Genomic DNA, 19,631 nt, shown 5'->3' with positions numbered 1-19,631 from the left:
AGAAGCAGTCCCTGGGGTCAAGATCATCAAGTACAAAGTTCTTAAATTTCTCATGAACAGAAGTGACTTTGAACCATTTGTGGAGAATAGGAATGGAAATAAGCACACAAGATTGGGAAGCTTGTTTTAGTAAATCTCTGCTTGACTTAATCTATATTCTGCAGAGAGATTTTCATCAGTTTAGTTGACTTCATCAAGTGTTTGACTTTCACCTTAATATATATTGCTTATTCCTAATCTAGATTCTGACCAAAACTTATTTCCAAAAGGACCTTTCTATTACTTAAGTCCAAAGTGTTTAAACATTATTTCAGCCTTGAAGCATCCTGTATGTTTTCCGTAACAGTAATTACAAGGGGGCAAAGAGAATTAAGAACATACTCAGTACATGAGGAACAAAGATGGCAATGCATCTTTCATATTCAGTCTATAAACCTGAATTTGAGATTGTCTAACCGCAATGCATAACCAGTCATTTAGATGAATAAGATTCAGTTCTGTTGTACTTGGCAATATTGGGAGCATCCACACAGCTCTTAATCTTGAGCAAATACTTTGGTGGATAACAAATGACTTGTTCCTCATGTCCGTTCAACGAAGTTAAATCCAAGTTTGGCTTTATAACTGCAATTGAGGATAAGGCATGGAAAGTTCTCCCTGATATCTTCTGTTATTAAATGTTGTGTATAAAAAGAACATATATTGGAAAGGAGAAATGAACATGATAATCTAATTTTATGTAAGTCAGACTTTCTAGTTTGCCTATAAGCATCTGGCTGTGGAGATCAGACCACTACAAAGCCTGTCAAAAAAATGCTTCTACCATGAGAAAGAGCAGTGCTGTGTGATTTAGATCACAAATGGTGTTTCTTCCCCTTATTTAAGACTAGCTTTCTTTAAAACTGGGGAATCAACCAGTTATACTAGAAGTATTCATTTTGATAGTGGATTTTTAAAATGAACCAGAACTTGGAAAAGAGGCTAATGGTAGTTTGAATTCTAGAGAAAATAATTTTCAAGACTTTTATTTTATGCAAATCTCTGCCCATTTCTGAACTTATTATTATTATCTTTTTGGGCAGAGATGATGGAAAAGAGAGTAGAAAAATTGTGTGTGTATGTCTGTGTGTATGTGAGTGTGTGTGTAATAGGTGAGAGAAAGGTCAGATGATATAAATATTGTAATTGGTGACATCCAGGGATGCTTGAAAGTTTAGGAGCCTTGCTATGCCAGACAGCAGGTAGTTCAAGCCATGGATGTTGAGTTACAGAGAACATGACTACAGAGTACTACATCTCACCTGTCAAAAGTTTGTCCTTAAAGGAGATCTTGCTGAAAGAATTGTAAGAAAGCCCATCATCTGGGTGTATTAGAATCAGTGTTTAGGAAATACATGAGGATTTCATTTTAGCGCTTCAACCCTGAACAAAAGTGTTAAAGATTTCTGTTAACTGTTGGTTAGAAAAAGACTGAAGCATTGCACAAACTCAAGGTCATCATTAGAATTTAATCTTGCCTAATTCTGTATGAGAGACTTTTTGGGTTTTGTGTCCTGGGTTCCTGAGACTTGATGATTCACTAGAAGAAATAATAGTACTCAGAAATTATTATACTCGTGGTTATGATTTATTATAAAGAAAGGATAGGGAGTAAAATCAGCAAAGGGAAAAGCCACAGACTGAAGTTAAGAAGAAATCACATGCAAACTTTTATTGACTGAGTTTATATCCCCAATTTAATACATATTCCAAATAATCTTAGATAATTTACTTAAATTCTTTCTGCCCCAATTGTTTCATTAGTAAACTGTAAGCAATAATGGTACACACCTCATGGGGCTTTTTTTTTTAATTTTTAAAAGATTTTTACTTATTCATTTGACAGAGAGAGGGATCACAAGTAGGCAGAGAGATGGGCAGAGAGAGGGAAAGCAGGCTCCCTGCTGAGCAGAGAGCCCAATGTAAGACTCGATCCCAGGACCTGAGCTGAAGGCAGAGGCTTAACCCATTGAGCCACCCAGGAATCCCTCATGGGGCTTTTATAAGGAGTAAATATTCTGGTATATATAAATCATTGTACTAATAATGTAATAATATAATACATGAAATCAGAATGCACTGGAGGAAAAAAATGATATTGTAGGATGTACAGTCTACACTGAAGGCCTTTAAGTCTTAAACTCAGTTGATGTGTGAAGAATTTTAACACAGTGTTCAACACAATTCAAGATGAATCTCAAATATTAAGAGTATTTTATTCCAAACACTGTCTCACCTGCTTTTGGGTAAGAGGTCTTAACACCAATAGTTCCGGTGGCTGACCACTGTTGCCAAACGTCTTACTTTGCCTATTTCACTACGACTTCATTTTCTTTCCACCACACCTGACCACTTAAGGTCATGAGCCTCCACCTATAGCTTCAGAGGATGACAATAATATTTACTTATCTGAATGTCTTCTTTTAACAATCAACTCAGCTATTTTATGTCTTTAAAACATTGTTGGCTTCAAGTAACAAATTATTTTAAATATTTTATTTATTTGAGAGACAGACTGTGACAGAAAGCACAAGCGGGGAGGAGGGAGAAAAGCAGGATCCCCGCTGAGCAGGGAGCCCAGTGAGGGGCTCCATCCCAGGATCGTAGGATCATGAACTGAACCAAAGACAGATGCTTAATTGACTGAGCTATTCAGGTGCCCCTCAAGTAACAAAATTATTACCAGAATTCTGCTCAAGAAGAAACTATCTTTGCAACTAATTTAACTTATTAAACTGGAATAGCTCATCATTGGCAATACACAGAATAAATTAATTTGTTTGTGTTATCTTCCTATTAAAATTATCTCTAAGATTACTTTCCTGGGAAAGCTTTTCAAAGTATTCTGCCTGGGGCAAAATGCCCCTTTGGAAATACAGTCTCAGAATAAGTTGTAGGACCCAAAGTGTCCCTGAGGAAAGTGCAGAGTCTGGAAGATGAGAATTTATGTCCACCACAGGTGGAAATCAGGAAGGAAGAAGAAATAAAGAAAAAAGGGAAAAGACTAAATGGACATAAAGTCTGTGTAGTGTGGAGGTGGTGGTCCCAGGAGATATTGAAGATCAAAAGAAATGTGGGCATGGATGCTAGAAGTCACTGCTATAAACTAAATGTTTGGTCTCCCTCCCACCCCCGCAAATTCATACGGTGAAACCCTAATTTCCAGTGTGATGATATTTTGAGATGGGGCCTTTGGGAGGTAATGAGGTAATGAGAGGGGAGCCCTCATGATGGATGAGTGACTAAAACATAAGAAAAGGAAGTAGAGAGCTTGTTTCCTCAAATTCTCTCTCCCTGCCACAAGAGGATATACCGAGAAGGTCACCATCTGTGACCCGGGAGAAGGGCTCTCATCAAGAACCCAACCATTTTGGCACCTGATCATAGACATCCAGACTCCAGAACCATCATCAATAAGTGTTGTTTAATTCATCCAGTCTACAAAAATTTGTTGTAGTAGCCCAGATAGGCTAAGAGAGATGCTCTCTGATTGAAGCAGCCTCTTTCTGTACTATAGGGAAGAGGTTTCTTATTGCATAAGGCACCCAGTTGCAGGATCAAGTAAGCAGAACACATATTCATTAAAAGTGATTACCTGGGCTTAGTTGGTCCTTAGACCTGCTGGACCAATTTTAGTTCAAAGAACATGAATCTGGAGAATTATCTTATTCATTTATTTAAGAATTGTGTAGTTGACTAAAAGTTGGCCCATATTTATCACCATTGACATATGATATTTTCTAAGGTATTTTCTCATTCCCAATTGTTTTCCCTAGGCCTCTGCTGCTTGTTAAAGATATAAGAGCTACATCAGTTCCCAAGCCTCATCTCATGACACCACTGTCCAACCTCCCTGTGGAATGGCCTAGACAACATCATGGTCTTTTTCTTACCCACTGTGATAGAAGCTATATCAAGTCCAATGCCCAGTACAAAGCTTCACAAATCCAGGGTGAAATTTGCCTTCATTGGGATTAGGTAACGTAATGCAACAGTGGTAGGGATTTCAAACTGTTGGGATAAAATTAGCTTAATAAAAATCAGGAGAAATGGAAGAGCCAACATATTATTTCCTCACATTTCCTCACCATCCGAACCCCCATCTACCTCAAGAAGTCATCTTCAGGAAACTATTTCTATTAGCCTCTCCACAGACATCCCACCTCATCCAGGAACCAGCTGTGTTTTTTTGTGTGTGTGTCCAGCTTAATAAGGGGCCACATTGAATGTGAGTCCCCCCCCTCCACAACCTGATGACCTGGTATTGCAAACCCTTCCTAAAATGTTACTACATAAACTTTGCTTTGGTTCTATTTTTTGGGGGGAAGCTTTGACTCATCATCTTTCTACCACAACCCAGACACAGATGGCTTGCCAAGTACTTTGTTTATTTCACTGATGTCAGCAAGAGCAGATGTTCATGTCCAACTATGTTGATTCCTTCCTTTAGTCTATCTTGGAAGACGCTAAGAATTTCTGTTCTTGAGCCTCTCTTTCAATTTGGGACCCACATCAAGATGCAGCTGTTGAACTCGTAGATGCACTTCTGCGAGCCTGCCAGATGGTGCATTCCATTCTACAAGAATTCTTGGGATGTGTAGTCCACACACCAGCCAAAAGCATAGCTTAATATCCCCACAGTGGTGTAAGATGGCATGAATGTAAGCATCTATTTTATTTTTCCTGAGAGTCATGTATTTTATTTTTCATGATCAAATTTCAAATCATTCCAAGGGTACTAGAAACAGGAAGTAGTACCTTTATATAGTCCGTGCCAGAGATAGATGTTGGCTTTCCACAAAGACTTGGAGCTATACAAAGGGAGCCTGAGGGTTCTGATGAATTGACTCTGAATAACTGAGAGGAGAAGCATTAATAACATATTGAAGACTTGGAGTGTCTCTGAAAGTTTCAAGTCCACTGGGAACCTCATGTGAACTCATTTGGAAAAAAAAAAAAAAAATCTTTTCAAATGTAATTAGTCAAGGACCTTGAAGGAAAATCATCCCGGACTTACTGTGAGCCCTAAATCCAAAGACTCATGTCCTTATAAGAAAAAGAAAGGTCACAGAATCATAGAGAGGGCCATGTGAAGAAGGAGGCAGAGATTGAAGATATGCTGCCACAAGCTAAGGAATGTCAGGATCCACCAGACTTTAGAAGAAGCAAAAAAGAATTCTCCCTTAGAGCCTTTGGACGGAGCATAGTCAGGCCAACATGCTGATTTCAGATTTCTGGTCTCTAGAACTATGAAAGGATAAACTTCTTTTCTTTTCTTTTCTTTTCTTTTCTTTTTAAGATTTTATTTATTTATTTGATAGACAGAGATCACAAGTAGGCAGAGAAGCAGGCTGAGAGAGAGGGAAGAAGGCTCCCAGCTGAGCAGAGAGCCTGATGCGGGGCTCGATCCCAGGACCCTGAGATCATGACCTAAGCCAAAGGCAGAGGCTTTAACCCACTAAGCCACCCAGGGACCCCTAAACTTTTATTCTTCTAAACCACTCACTTGGGGTGCCTTGGTGGCTCAGTTGTTAAGCAGCTGCCTTCGGCTCAGGTCATGATCCCAGGGTCCTGGGATTGAGCCCTGCCTTGGGCTCCTTGCTCAGTGGGAATACAGCTTCTCCTTCTCCCACTCCCCACACTTTTGTTCCCTCTCTTCCTCTCTCTCTCTCTCTCTCTGTGTCAAATAAATAAAATCTTTAAAAAAATTGATAAACCACTCATTTGATGTACTTTATTATGGTGGTCTTAAGAAACGGATACAAAACATAAAGGGAGATAACAAAGCAGCTACAGAAAATAGTGATTGGCTAAGAGAAATACAAAGTAAGAATGATCACAGAGAATGTACCCAAAAGAGCAAGATACTTATTGCCAAGTCATATCTCTACCTCATTCCACGGTGATCCCTACTTACTAGAAAGCTACTAGCAGTCCCTCCATCTGAGTTTGTAGGTCACATACCTGCTCAAGATGTTTTCAAAGAACAGAATATTTCTTTGTGCTAAGTACAGTTGACCTTTGAACAACAGAGGTTTGAACTGCACAGGTCCATTTATACACAGATTTCTCTTTATAAATATAGTACAACACAGAAAATGTATTATCTTGTCATACTTTTCTTAATGACATTTTCTTATTTCTCGCTTTCTTGGTTTCAAAGTATAATATATATATAACTTACATGATATAGGATATAACACAATATATAATGCATATAACATGCAAAATATGTGTTAATCAACTATTTGTTATTGGTAAGGCTTTCGGGCAACAGGAGGCTATTGGTTGTTAAATTTTGGAGAAGTCAAAAGTCGCACATGGATTTTCAACTGCATGAAAGGTTTGTGTCCCTAACCTTGAGGGTTAACACTATTAAATTATGTAAAATAACAGAAATGAGATCTATATGTTATTTCATGGTCACAGGTATGAGTCTTGAAACTAATGATTTAAATAATGATCCTCCTATCACTCTACTAGAATTTTAAATCACTGTATTACTCACAACTAGTTAAAAATAAAGAAACTAGAATTCCAGAGATATCACAAAATTTTTGTCATGATTGCTTTTGATTATTTGACATCATTGAGTAATAAACAACTTAAATTTTTTCTTTCATGTGATTAAAAAAAAACTTACCAAAATTGAAAAATTGAAGGATATAACATTATTTGTGAGAGAGCTACTAGCAAATCAAATTTTGTTTCATTTCAAGAATCATAGGTACAAGAATTAAAGTTTGAAACCAGTGTTTAAGACTAAAACTAATATACTGGTCATATTTGGTCTGGTCTTTAAGAAATGTTCTAGTTTTAAAACTGTCCTTTCTTTAACAGATTCTACAATCAGTTAAAGAAATTTATGATTGCTTTTTACTTCTTTTCTATAATTCTGTCTTCCCCAGTATAAGAAATATTATAAATATAGAATAAATTTATCATTTGGAAATCTTGCATTCTACTTTTGATTTACTCCGTAGCCTAACATCTCATACAGTTTAACTTTTCCCAGCTATGGACAATTATGCAGTTCCCCCCAATAGCTCTCTGAGTTTTTGGATGTTACAGTATGTATAATGAGTCATCATAAACTAAACAATGGGCTTATTGGTGTCATTGAATGACTCCAACTTTTTTACTTGGATATAATAAGTTCCCTAACTCTATAGGAAGAAAGTTCAGCATAGCTAGAATATTTCATCAGTGAGTCAAATTGTCTCCTAGATAAAAACATCAACAAACTAAAACAAGCTTGCACAAGTGGAAAACTTGACATTGTTGAGGAATGAATGACAGACCTCAAATGTGTGAATAATGTTTCATTCACAGCTGTTGTGGTGTCTCTCTAGTTGGCAACAGGTCTAAGTCTAGCCTTTACTAGTATAAGTATATTCTAGTTTAACATCAGATGATCCTCATCATATAGTTCCTCAAGGCTGTATATTTTTCAGTTGATTTTATCCTCCATCCCACATTTATAAGGAAAATGAGGCAAGCAACTGATTAAAACCTATAGATCTTTAATTCAAAATTTTCTTAAAGCCTTTTATGTAGAATTATTTCTTGAACAAAAGCCTTCTTATATTCCTTGTAACTATTATTATATATTTTCTGATATTGCCTAAGGGCCATTTCATGGTAACAGGGTATTTTGAAATAGGTAATTTTCATAATTATGTGTTCCTATATTCTTATATAGAAATGAACTTATTTGCAAATAGGCACCCCCCACAAAAAGGGATCGTACAGGCCCATTCTAAACCAACTGAAATGCTGACACACTTTGCAAGAGACTATTGTTAAATCTGTTGACACAATGTTTATCTGACTTTAATGGCAAATTCCAACTTCTTCAAAATGGGTTTACTTTGCTTGGGTAAAATTTTCTGACCACAGGATATGACTTTGATTATTTTGAATCTCCTGTGTGTGGTTTTGTTTTTTTGTTTTTTGTTTTGCTTTTGTTTTTTGGTTTTGTTTTTGTTTTTGTCAATCAAAAAAGCAAAACAATTTTTTGTGGGAAAAATTTCTAGGTTCTCCATATGGTTCATTAAAAATAAATTTTAAAAATATGTGTGTGTCTATGTGTGTGTTTTTTAAGGATTGAGTAAAAATGAACAGTGTTCTAACACCTGAAATAAACAAATGACAATAAAAACAAGAACACTTACCAACCAAACAGGTTTTAGTAGTGTGAGTGTATTTCTCTTTTCCTTGGAGAATCCTTTCCCCCCAAGCCATTCCTATCACATTTTCTTTCCACCTCACCCTTCTAGAATCATGGGATGTCTTCAGTCATGGGTCATTGTTTCAAAGATGAGATAATTCTTCAGGAATGATTTTTAAAGTGGTTTTGCCCCAGTGAATATTCCGTTGAATCATTAACATAAAGCTAAGCATTTTAAATCTTGTATCTCACGATTTCCACACTGAGAGAGTCAGTGAAAATTACCTACAGTCAAAAGGAATGTGGTTATGATTACAGAAACATTCATCTGAAGAAAAGAGAATAGGGTAAATATAACTATAATTACATATTCATATAAGAAGATGAAGATATAGAATATAAGCAAATATTCTTTAAATAATATCTTGGCCAGAATTCATATCTTGATCATACTTATAAGAGAAAAGTAAGATTAAATATCTGGCAATTGTAAATATGTTTCTCAAATCAGAGTTAACCCAGTTTTTATCCAAAAATCAATATTATACTCATATGAACAACTTCATTTTATATCCAGGTGAACATAAAATTTGTACTTTTTATAGTAACTTGAAAGGGAAAAATAAAAACAGCATTAACAACAATCATCTTACTGGTACGACTCTTGCCTGGATCTAGTTGCACTGAACATTTGGAAAATCACTTTATACCTTTAAATTATACTGAATATAAAATCCACCTAATCAATAAATATATTCCTTAGTCTTCTACTATAGGCACTCATGACATAGGAAAGACACAAGAGAGTTAAAAATAAATGTAATGTGTTGACAGGGGGTGTGGGTTTAAGAAGAAAAATAAATAGGAGGCTGCTAGGTGAAGAAAGGAAGAAAGAGAGGTTGAAACAAAAGAATAAGATACACAAAGTCTTGGAATCATGAAATAATATCAATCACTTATGAAGGAAATATGGAGATAAAGATGTGGTAGTGATAGACATAGAGAGAGAAGTACAGGTAGAAGGAGATGTAGACATAAGGGTAGGGGTAGGAAGGGGTAGAGGTAAGAATAGAGAGAAAAGAGTTTGTGTGTACATGCATGAATGTGTTTATGATTTTTCAGCATGATAAGGAAGGAACGAGGAGTTAGTGGTGAGGATCTTTAAATGGAAGTCATATCACAATGTAAATCATTTTTAGGAAGGTAATCTTGGCAAAGTCCATGAAGAGAGGCAGAAAAAACTAGTCCCCATAGACTGAAATGAAATTTAGACTCCCAAGAGTATAAATGCTACATTATTGGACAGAGCTATGGTGACCATAAAATTTATCATCTATACTGAGAAACTTAGGAGAGTAAAAAGCAATACTAAATAATTATTTAATTTTTGGAATTTTTGTTAACCAGAAAGTGGATTTTTATATTAGTGAACTTGTAAAATGATGTTATTTTAAAAATAATTTTCAAAAAAATTTTTCTAAAAGCAAAACATGTACCTACATACATTGAAACATTTAAAATTCAAGTGTTTTTTAATCTAAATATTTAAAAATAAAATAATAAATCTAAGAATAATAATTAAGCAGAATAATTATTATTGGTATGTATTTAAGTTCTTAGTTATATCTGACTTCAATGGATGCCTTGTTACTGGTATATTTTTCAGAAATGGTTTTTTCCCCCTAAATTTGACTTATGTTTTAAGTTTATAAAAAATTGTCTAGGGTTGCCATCAAAGTGTTATTTTATGGATAAAAATGACTTCTTTCTAGGGACAATAACATTTGTAATAAAAAAAAAATACCCTAGGGGTGCCTGGGTTGCTCAGTGGGTTGATCCTCTGCCTTTGGCTCAGGTCATGATCTCAGGATCCTGGGATCAAGCCCTGTGTCGGTCTCCCTGCTCAGCAGGGAGCCTGCTTCCTCCTCTCTCTCTCTCTCTCTCTACTTGCCTCTCTGCCTACTTGTGATTTCTGTTAAATAAATAAATAATAAAATCTTAAAAAGAAATACCCTGGAAAACTTCAACAGGTTGAGAAAATTTGCAATTCTATTATTTATTCACATTGAAATGCTTTAATGTTTTAGCTGAAAAACAGGTAGTATTTTTTTTTTTGCTTTTAAGTCCTGTTCAAAGACTATTTTGAAAGACCTCATATAAGTTGTCTTCATACAGCATATATTAGATGGTAAAAAATAACAGAATCTTTTATCTCACTCTATTAATAGTAAATAATATATATACATGTATTCAATTAAAAATAAGATCTCTATCAAAATTTCTTCTTATGAGCTATTTCCACAAGGTGAAATAACAGAGGATAAAATCCATCTAGTTAACAAATAAATTTTCAATTCCTTTTTCTCAATGCATTCTGAACTCTCAATTTATTTCATTTAATTCTTCCCTTGTGATTTGAGAGATGTCTTTTTGCCTGCCTTTTTTAAAAATTTTTTTTAAAGATTTTTATTTATTTATTTGACAGAGAATGAGATCACCAGTAGGCAGAGAGGCAGGCACAGAGAGAGGAGGAAGCAGGCTCAATGCAGGGCTCAATCCTAGGACCCTGAGATCATGACCAGAGCTGAAAGCAGAGGCTTTAACCCACTGAGCCACCCAGGCACCACAAAGATTTTATTTATTTATTTGACAGAGATCACAAGTAGGTGGGGGAAACTCCATGCTCCCTGCTGAGCAGAGAGCCCAATGTGGGGCTTGATTCCAGGGCCCCGAGATCATGACCTGAGCCGAAGACAGAGGCTTAACCCACTGAACCACCCAGGTGCCCCTTGCTTGCTTTTTAAAAAAATGTATCTTCCATATCTTCCAGTCTCTTAAAGTTGAAGTATTTTAGTTTTCCTTTCAATGAATATTTTGATTAAATATTTCCAAAAGATGTGGAATAGCATGTAACCAAAATTCAAAGGACTTGTTTATAAAAATACACAATTGGTTTCAATTCATATCAAATTAATTTGATAATGGACAGAAAGTGGATATTGCTGTATTAAAGTGTTCCTTTGCTTTCAACATCAGTATTTTCACAAAATTTTATATTTTAGTTACATTGAGTATATGCAAAATATTCACAATTTTTGCATAAAACATAAACTTGACCATGTCAAAGGGAAGTTTAATTTTAGTTTCAATACAATCTCACAATTTATGACAGTATGATTATATATTATATGTACACATAGCCAAATTGAAGTAAATTTCTCCTCTTATTTTAGAGAATTGGTTTTTACCATAACACTGTCTTCAAAATTTGTGTTTTATCACTACAAAATTATCATTGATATTAAACTTTAAAAATATGTAATATATAACTTCTAGATATATAATCACATTCCCAATTGTGTTCTATGTTGCACATTCAACAGAATGAATTTTCATTTTTCTTTGAGCTCATGATTTGTTGAAACAACATATCATTATTAGAATCTACTTATCTGATTATCTGAATAATCTGATATAATTGATAGAATCTGGAACCATAAAGATCTTCCCCTCTCAAAGGCACCAACTATTAATGCTTGTTTTTGTCTTACATTCTCTGTTGGACACACAAAAGAAAACATGAAATTGAAAATGAGCAATTGTGATTTATAATAAAGGCCATTTAATTCAAGTGAAAAATCCATGCTTTAAAGAGGAATAGAAGAACTTACCTGTGGCAGTGTGTTTTAAACTGCCGTCTTAGGAACAAATGTCTTAACATAATAATTTTAGCAGTAGTTGCTGATGGTTCTTCCTCAGGGTTGTGTCTTTTGGTTTCCATGTGGCTGCTAAAATCACTAAGGCTCACAGAGTGGACATCAGTGTTTACAGCATTTATGCAAAATCAATGTTTAGCATAAAACTTCTTGAAAAATAGAGATTCAGTCTTTAACTATTTACTACCTATGCACTTTTTTTGTCTTTTAAGGAAGGAAATGTAGGGACTTCTGAGGTAACCACAGAAGTAGGGGAAATGAAAGTAGAGGGAAATTGTGGCTCATAACATCTGTTTTCACCTTGGAATATAAAGCAAAGTTATTTCCTGAGACATGAAAGTTGTGAAAATAGGGCTGAGACCTACAAATAAATGGTAAAAATTGAACAGAGTGGCTAAAGGTGGGGCCTTAAAGTGGCAGTTTTTTCTATTCTGTATTCTCTGTTGCTACGTGTAAGCAAACATTTCATTTTCCTTTGAGTAGCTCTGTTTTCTTTAAGGAATATGTACTAATGCAATTCCATGCTAACTAACTGTAATCAACCAAAATATACCATTTGTTATTCCTTGTAGAACTCCATTTGTATCTATTCTACTCTTTTTTCCCTCCAGAATTAATTTGGAGCTTTAATTGCTTCATCACAATGACTTTTTAGAGGATTTCAATTATTGAAAAGATCAAAATTTCAGTAGATAAGTTACATCTACTTTAGTGAAAATAGATCTATATTTCTAGAAACACCGTAAGATCCTATGCATATGTTTTTTAATGAAATGAAACTTAATATTTCTGATGTGAATCACACAGTATTCCTCTAAAAGTTTACAACACCCATTAGGGAAATACGGCCTGTTCTCTGCCTGAATATACCATTCTTACTTTATAGAGGAAACTTCATATATGAAAGTTTCACCTTCTGATTCACACTGGTTGATTTATAAGTGGTATTTTACTTAGCAGTGTGGTTATGGGTCATTTATATCAAAGAACTATTAGTTATAAGGCGTTTTATACATTCTTATTTCATGTAAAAAGTAGAGGTGAGGTGAGAATGAATTTATTGAGACTACTTCTCTTTTATGTAAATAATCGTGAGTCACCCACAGACCGAGTGAAACTCAGTCTGTGACACATCTTTAATGATACATCTTCAGAGGAAGGCAGCATGGAATCTTTGGGAAAATAACATTTCCTGTGAACTCAGTTCTGTGATATACTTCTTTATGCTTTATTCTTGTTCATTTCATGGCCAGACTCTCTTTTAAAACACAACTTAGAGATCACATATGCATATACACATACATTGCTAACTATATATATGGATTTTAAAAATTAGAACAACATTTAAACAACATAAATGAATTTAGTTTTGAGGTTCTTAAAAATTCAATACAATATTTTTATTAAAGATTATATATGAGATTATAGCTGTTTGTATTGTGTATATATGGGTATATATATATACAAAGATGTAATATTTTCTTGAAAAATATGCTCTAGAAATACATGTTTTAATATGACAGTATAATTCCATTGTTTTATGATTTAAAATATTAAAAATAAATAAAATGTCTGTAGCTGTGCTGGATCAGTTTAAGTTAAAAATCTTAGTAATGATTTTGTATGAATTTATAAGGAATAATTACATTTTCCCATATACAATATATTTGCAGTCCCCAATTTGAATGTTTGCTTTTAAGTGATTTCTTATGAAAGATGTCTTAGAAGACATGTGGTATTTGGGCCACTTAACATACACTCTACCATGGGGCAGTGACACTGAGATTTACATCCCAGGGCTTGTGATTTGCTAGAACTAACTGATACCATGGTTTTGGAGTGGGCTCATTTGTCAGGCCTGGACACTCAGGGGATTGCATCTCCCTTACCTAAGTCAGATTAGAACCAAGGACAGGGCATCTATTAGATACAGATATACACTACAGCTTACACTTGGAGTAGTTATCTTCAAGTTAATCCTTCCAATAAGCTAAAATTTATCTTTATGGTTAACATCTCCTTTTTTATTTTGTGAATTCATCCTCTTTAGCCTGATTATAATTGGGATAGCCACACAGAATCCCTATTTTAGATGGGGTAGATTCATTTCCTGAGCCTCATGTTTACAGACGAAGGAACTTCAGCTTCAGTAATAATCCCAGCTTCTCAAATTGTCACTCACTTCTCTCCACAGGGAAAACAAAAACAAAACCAAAACCGAAGGCAAAAAAGAAAAAAACAAAAACACAAACATGACCCCTATGTCTGGGCAAAGAAAACTGAACTTAGTGCAACCAAACTTTCCCCCTCTCTTTTATCAGAGCCAGTCTATCTCCAGACAAAGCCACATTTGCTTTCTTGCCTTGCATTAATTTTGACGAGGAGAATTCTATCTCTGTGGCTGAGACCCACCGTGCCTTAGTTTTGCCTGTGACTGGAACAGAGACTATATTCTATAGTGGAAAGCTTAAACACTTTGTCAGGTATTGAATTCACATCCCAATCCAACTCCCATCAGTAAACTTATTTTGAATAGCATGATCCGATATGCATTATTTCATGGGTTCTGATTTGAAGAGGGGAAGAGATAGTATTAACTTACCCCACCGAATCCTACAGTATGATTACTCCACTACTTAATATGATAGACCAGATATGCTCCACTGGAGTGTATATGAATAATATACTTCCCCTCACTGTGTGACCTTTTGCCCCCTAATAAGGAGTTCTTTATATTTCAAGATATTATTATTATTATTTATTATTAGTATTATTACTACTACTATCCTCCTGAGGAATTTTTCTATTATTCCTCTAATACTGGTTTAGGTACCTCTCCTAATTCCACAGAGAGTGCTGTATTTGAGAATTTGTCCAATAACATTTTCATTGACTCTGTCTGGGTCTACTTCTAGTTTCCAGTGCTTTTTGTTAGTACTTATTTTCCTTATTGAACATTATAGTACCAAAAAAGCAATTCCATAAATAGGCATGGGACAATTATGTGAGACACGCATATTTTTAAAAAAATGATTGAAACAATATATGTTGGTAGTTGAAAATACTTTTGGATAAAAGTACTTTTCTAATCATAAACTCTTTTCAAAGAGTTAAATGTGTGTGATCCCCTTTTTAAACATGTTTTTGAAAACAAGATACCATGTTTGTCAAATTTTAAAATTTCCATGTATTTTAATAACTGTATTATAAATATATTTCAGTTAGTTTTTGGTGTATAGGAAATATTTTTAAATTAGTAGTTAAAAAAACTGTGTGTTGATGATTCTATAGGTCTGCAATTCGGGCTGGGCTCAGCTGAGACATTTCATCTCTGTATCATATGGTGTCAACTGGGATCACTCATGAATTTGTGGTTAAGGGGTACGCTGGTTGGTCTAGGATAGCCTCCCTTACATCTCTGGAAATTGCCTCAAGCTGTCATCAAAACCACTCCAGTTCTCTTTCAAGACTAGCTTGGACTAGTGACTGGTCTCCAAGACTGTGAGAATGTTAATTACAAGGTTCCTTGATGCTTGTCACTGAAATCCTACAACACTACATCTGCCACATAGTATTAGTCAAAATGTCTGACCAAGTTCTGGAGAATGAAGAAACAACCCTATCTTTAGATGGGAGGAGAAGAAAACTCATATTGTGAAGGGGTGTGCGTACAGAGGTTAAAAAAGTTTGCAACCACTTTTCCCAGTCAGCTGTAAAATATTAATTTAAAGCTGCAAAGAAAATATAACATGTATTTTAACTATAGTAGAATTAAAACTAAAATTTTAAAAAGCTGCTGAGTATAAAGATAAATGAAACTGCAATGATAATATGCTAACTATACTGGAATTAAAATAAAATTAAAAACAAACCACAGAATATAAAAAAAAATTAGAAAGTAAAACTGAACAGATATAGGAGACTAATATTAAGCACATGCCATATTTCAAGTATTTTGCTTATCTTACTAGATTTATTAATCATCACAGAAACTCTATGTGACATACATTATCCTTATTTTATAGTTAAGGATATCGAAAATCCAGAAACTTAATAGCATGTTCTAGTATCCATAGCCAACAACTGATATAACCAGATTTCCAAAACACAAGTCTGCATAATTTGAGACAATATCATGCCACAGAAAAGGAAGTTTAAGTAAAATTAATAAATAATGAATCAATAAATGCTAAAAAGATTGGAATGAGAAGCAATAAGAATAGTTTACTTAGGATAATGCCTTTTATTATCTATTGTAACAAACCATCATGAAACTTAATGCCTAAAACACCCAATTTTTTTTTTTTTGGGAAAAAAAAGTTTCTTTATTTCTATTTATTCATTTATGCAAAAACAGTTTCAACAATAGGTAATAGGAACATACTTATAAGTTTAATTCTTTTTTTTTTCCAATTTATTTATTTTCAGAAAAACAGTATTCATTATTTTTTCACCACACCCAGTGCTCCATGCAAGCCGTGCCCTCTATAATACCCACCACCTGGTACCCCAACCTCCCAACCCCCACCACTTCAAACCCATACTTATAAGTTTAAAATTAATTTTCCATTTTGAAAAGTTCAGGACTTTTTGTCTCTTATTTCTACCTTACTTTTTTAAATACTTCAGTCCAACAAAAAAAGCAGAAAAATAAAGTTTATTCTCTTACTTTTCTTAAGGTCACATTGGGATAATTAGAATTGGCTCTTTCAAATTTAGGTATCATTTAGAGTAACCTGGAAATTTAATCACAGAATGATACATGTAAGAATGTTATAGCACAACCCAAAAAAAGTACAGAGAATTTTTTAAAGGACAAATTTCAGGGCACTTTCAAATTCTGAGGCATAAGAAAGCCCTCTCAGAGATCCTTAAGTTAAAAGACTCTTCCCTTCAGATTCAGAGTAAAAATTATTAGGGATTATAAAACAACAATGAAGACAGATGATATGGCCCACAGTAATTGCCTTACGTTAGGGCTAAATAGAGTCTCCATGTTTTTAGTGAAGGGACCAATGAAAGAAAGGCCAGGAAGCCACTTTAAACTCATTTTCATGGCAGGTCAAATGATGCTGATCCAGTGTTTCCCTTAGAAAGGTTTTGTCCTGTTGCTACCTTTTCAAGGCTTAGCCCTCAAACTGTTCAAGTTGCTACTTCTCTTCTTTATATCATCTGTTCAAGGAGCAAACCTCCTGGAAGAATGGTGCTACAGACTGGAAAATCAAACTGTAAGGGCAGCAAAGGGGCTCTAGTGCTCTAGCTGTCACAGTTTACAACATCTAACAAAGAGACTAGCTAATCTAGAAATGATTGTTAGCTCTGTCCTAGTATATTCTAGAGATACACTTAAAACTTTAGTGGTTTTGAAACACAACCACTTTGACTCTTTTAAACATATTTTACTTTAAAAAGGGAACTATAATAGGTTAACAGGCAAAAATAAAATATATTTGCTCTTTAACAAATAACTAATATTTCAATGTTTTTATAAAAACAATTCCTTTCAGATACTCTGATTAACCTTTTAAGTGACATAAAAAAAGTTTCAGCATTCTTTAATAGCAGTATTTTGCACAATTTAAGATACAGCCATTGAGTTTAGCATTTCAAGGGGAAAAAAAATTAAAGAAAAAAGGAGAATGGTAACTCACTGAGAAGCAGCTTATGTACCTAGTAAAGTTTTGTTTGTTTTGGATTTTTAAAAAAAATTATGCCCAGAATTTTAGTTATCCTAATTAGCATCCCAATCAAATAAGATATCTATTTGTGGATTCTAGATAAAAAACAAGTACTTTGAACTAATAAACTTAAGACCCACTGATTGGACTGTTTGTTTAGACTCTCTTTTACTGGGTTTAGACAAGGAAGACTTCAATAAAGCTAACTATATATTGAGTTCCACTGATTAAAAATACAGTTTTAAAAACTCTGCTTTTGTGGTAAATTTCGAGACATATCATAAATGTAAAGAACAATACTGTAAATACTGTACTGTTCACAAGTACTTGTTGGAGAAGTGAAATGCTTGAATTCAAACTATCAAAATTCTGACCTTTCAAAATAGGTTTTCTAATTTGTGGAAAATCAGCAATTGCTTTTAAACTCTTAAAATGTCAGTTTCAATTAAAAAAAATCCTTACAGATAAAGTTATTCCTTTCAGTCTCAATTATTTTTTACTTTCAACTATATATTGAACACAGAACCAGTTTCTAAATAAATATCTAATGAACAGTTTCAATGTAAAATAAAACTAGGCAATCTACCACGACTTATGTAAGAAAGTCTGAGTGTGAGTTATAATAATTCAGAATTAAACTTCTATAATAGTGAAAACTTTCAGTCTCTTCTTAATAATCAAAACCAGCAACTTTCCACGAGACTAGAAAGTTAGCAGAGAGGATCAAACAGATTTAAGCAATGCTCGACTTCTTCTAAAATGATGTACTCTTTTATCCTTGAAGTAGTCGTCCTGAGTAACAAGAGAGTTTCTCAGTCTGTTCTCTGGGTTAAATAGACAAGATACCACAGTCTGTATGCTTCTGTCCACAGATTTCTTTTGTGGGCCATTTCCTGAGGATGGAGTAGCTTCATGAACTGAACATTCACTTTGCAAAACTTCAGCTCCTGGATCAACTTCATTACAGTGGTAGTTAACAGCAGTATAAGCCGGGGGTATAACATAACTCCTTTGTTCTCCAGCAGGCCACTGTGGTGGCATCTGATAATTATATACAGGCAGCTGATATCCAGTGATGACCTGAACAGGTGAACTTGGATAAGGAGGATAGGCCTGAACATACTGAGTAATAGGATTCATCATGGTTGGAGGCTGCATATAAGTTTCAGTGTTTGGATTACTCCATACACTCTGAAACTGTGGTGGAGGAGGAGGATTAAAAACCAAAGGACGAGGCTGCACATGATAAGCACATAAATTTTGTTTCCTGATTGCAGGTCCCAGTTTCAGCTTTTTACCATGGAAATTTACCTGTGATTCTACTATCTTCTGCACATCCACATCATTATAAAATGAAACAAATCCATAGCCTTTGGACACACCAGTTTAATCCGTGATTATCTTCACTTCTTTTACTGAACCATATCTAGCAAAGAAACTTCTAATTTCGGTTTCATCCATCCTAACATCAATTCCACCAACAAAAACGGTGTTGGGCATGATTTTGCCTTCTGGTAAAACATAGCCTTGGCTGGTTGTAGCTGATGAGGACTGAGTGCTGGCCTCTCTGGGGATGGTTGAGTTTGGAGTCTCAGGATTTGCAGCAGACATGATGGTGGCAGCTAGCAGTTCCCTCTCAAAACACCCAATTTTTTAGCTTACAAATTTGTCTATCTGTAATTTGGGCTGGACACAGCCATGTAGTCTCTGTGATGTTCTTGGACAGACTCATTCAGGCTCTTGGACAGGCTCATCCATATGTCTGTAGATAGCTGATATCCAAGCAGTTTTGCCCCTGGATTGGCTTGCTGTTGGCTGAGATCTGAAAGATGGCAGAAAAAAATTATTAGTGGAAGCTAACAAAGAAGGAAAACAAAACAAAACAAAACAAAACAAAAAACCTACTGTAGGAGAATATGATACCAAAACAACAAACAAAATTATCTTGTGAACCTTGACAAATCATTCCCAGGTAAGATATTGAAAGCATTATTAGGCTTCTTTTGTTTCTTTTAAAATAATATACGA

At 34.6% G+C, this 19,631-nt stretch overlaps 1 protein-coding gene across 1 annotated transcript; it reads right to left on the bottom strand.

The window, feature by feature from the left end:
* Positions 1-18,326: 18,326 nt before the first annotated feature.
* LOC122910341 (deleted in azoospermia-like) lies at positions 18,327-19,214 on the bottom strand. Its single transcript, XM_044254989.1, is given in 1 exon segment — positions 18,327-19,214. A coding segment is annotated over 1 exon segment (888 nt).
* Positions 19,215-19,631: the final 417 nt, after the last annotated feature.

Source organism: Neovison vison, chromosome 6, assembly GCF_020171115.1.
Source record: "Neovison vison isolate M4711 chromosome 6, ASM_NN_V1, whole genome shotgun sequence".
Classification (NCBI taxonomy): Eukaryota; Metazoa; Chordata; class Mammalia; order Carnivora; family Mustelidae; genus Neogale; species Neogale vison.
The sequence above is the reverse complement of the archived record's forward strand: the minus strand, read 5'-3'. Positions and strand labels throughout refer to the sequence as shown.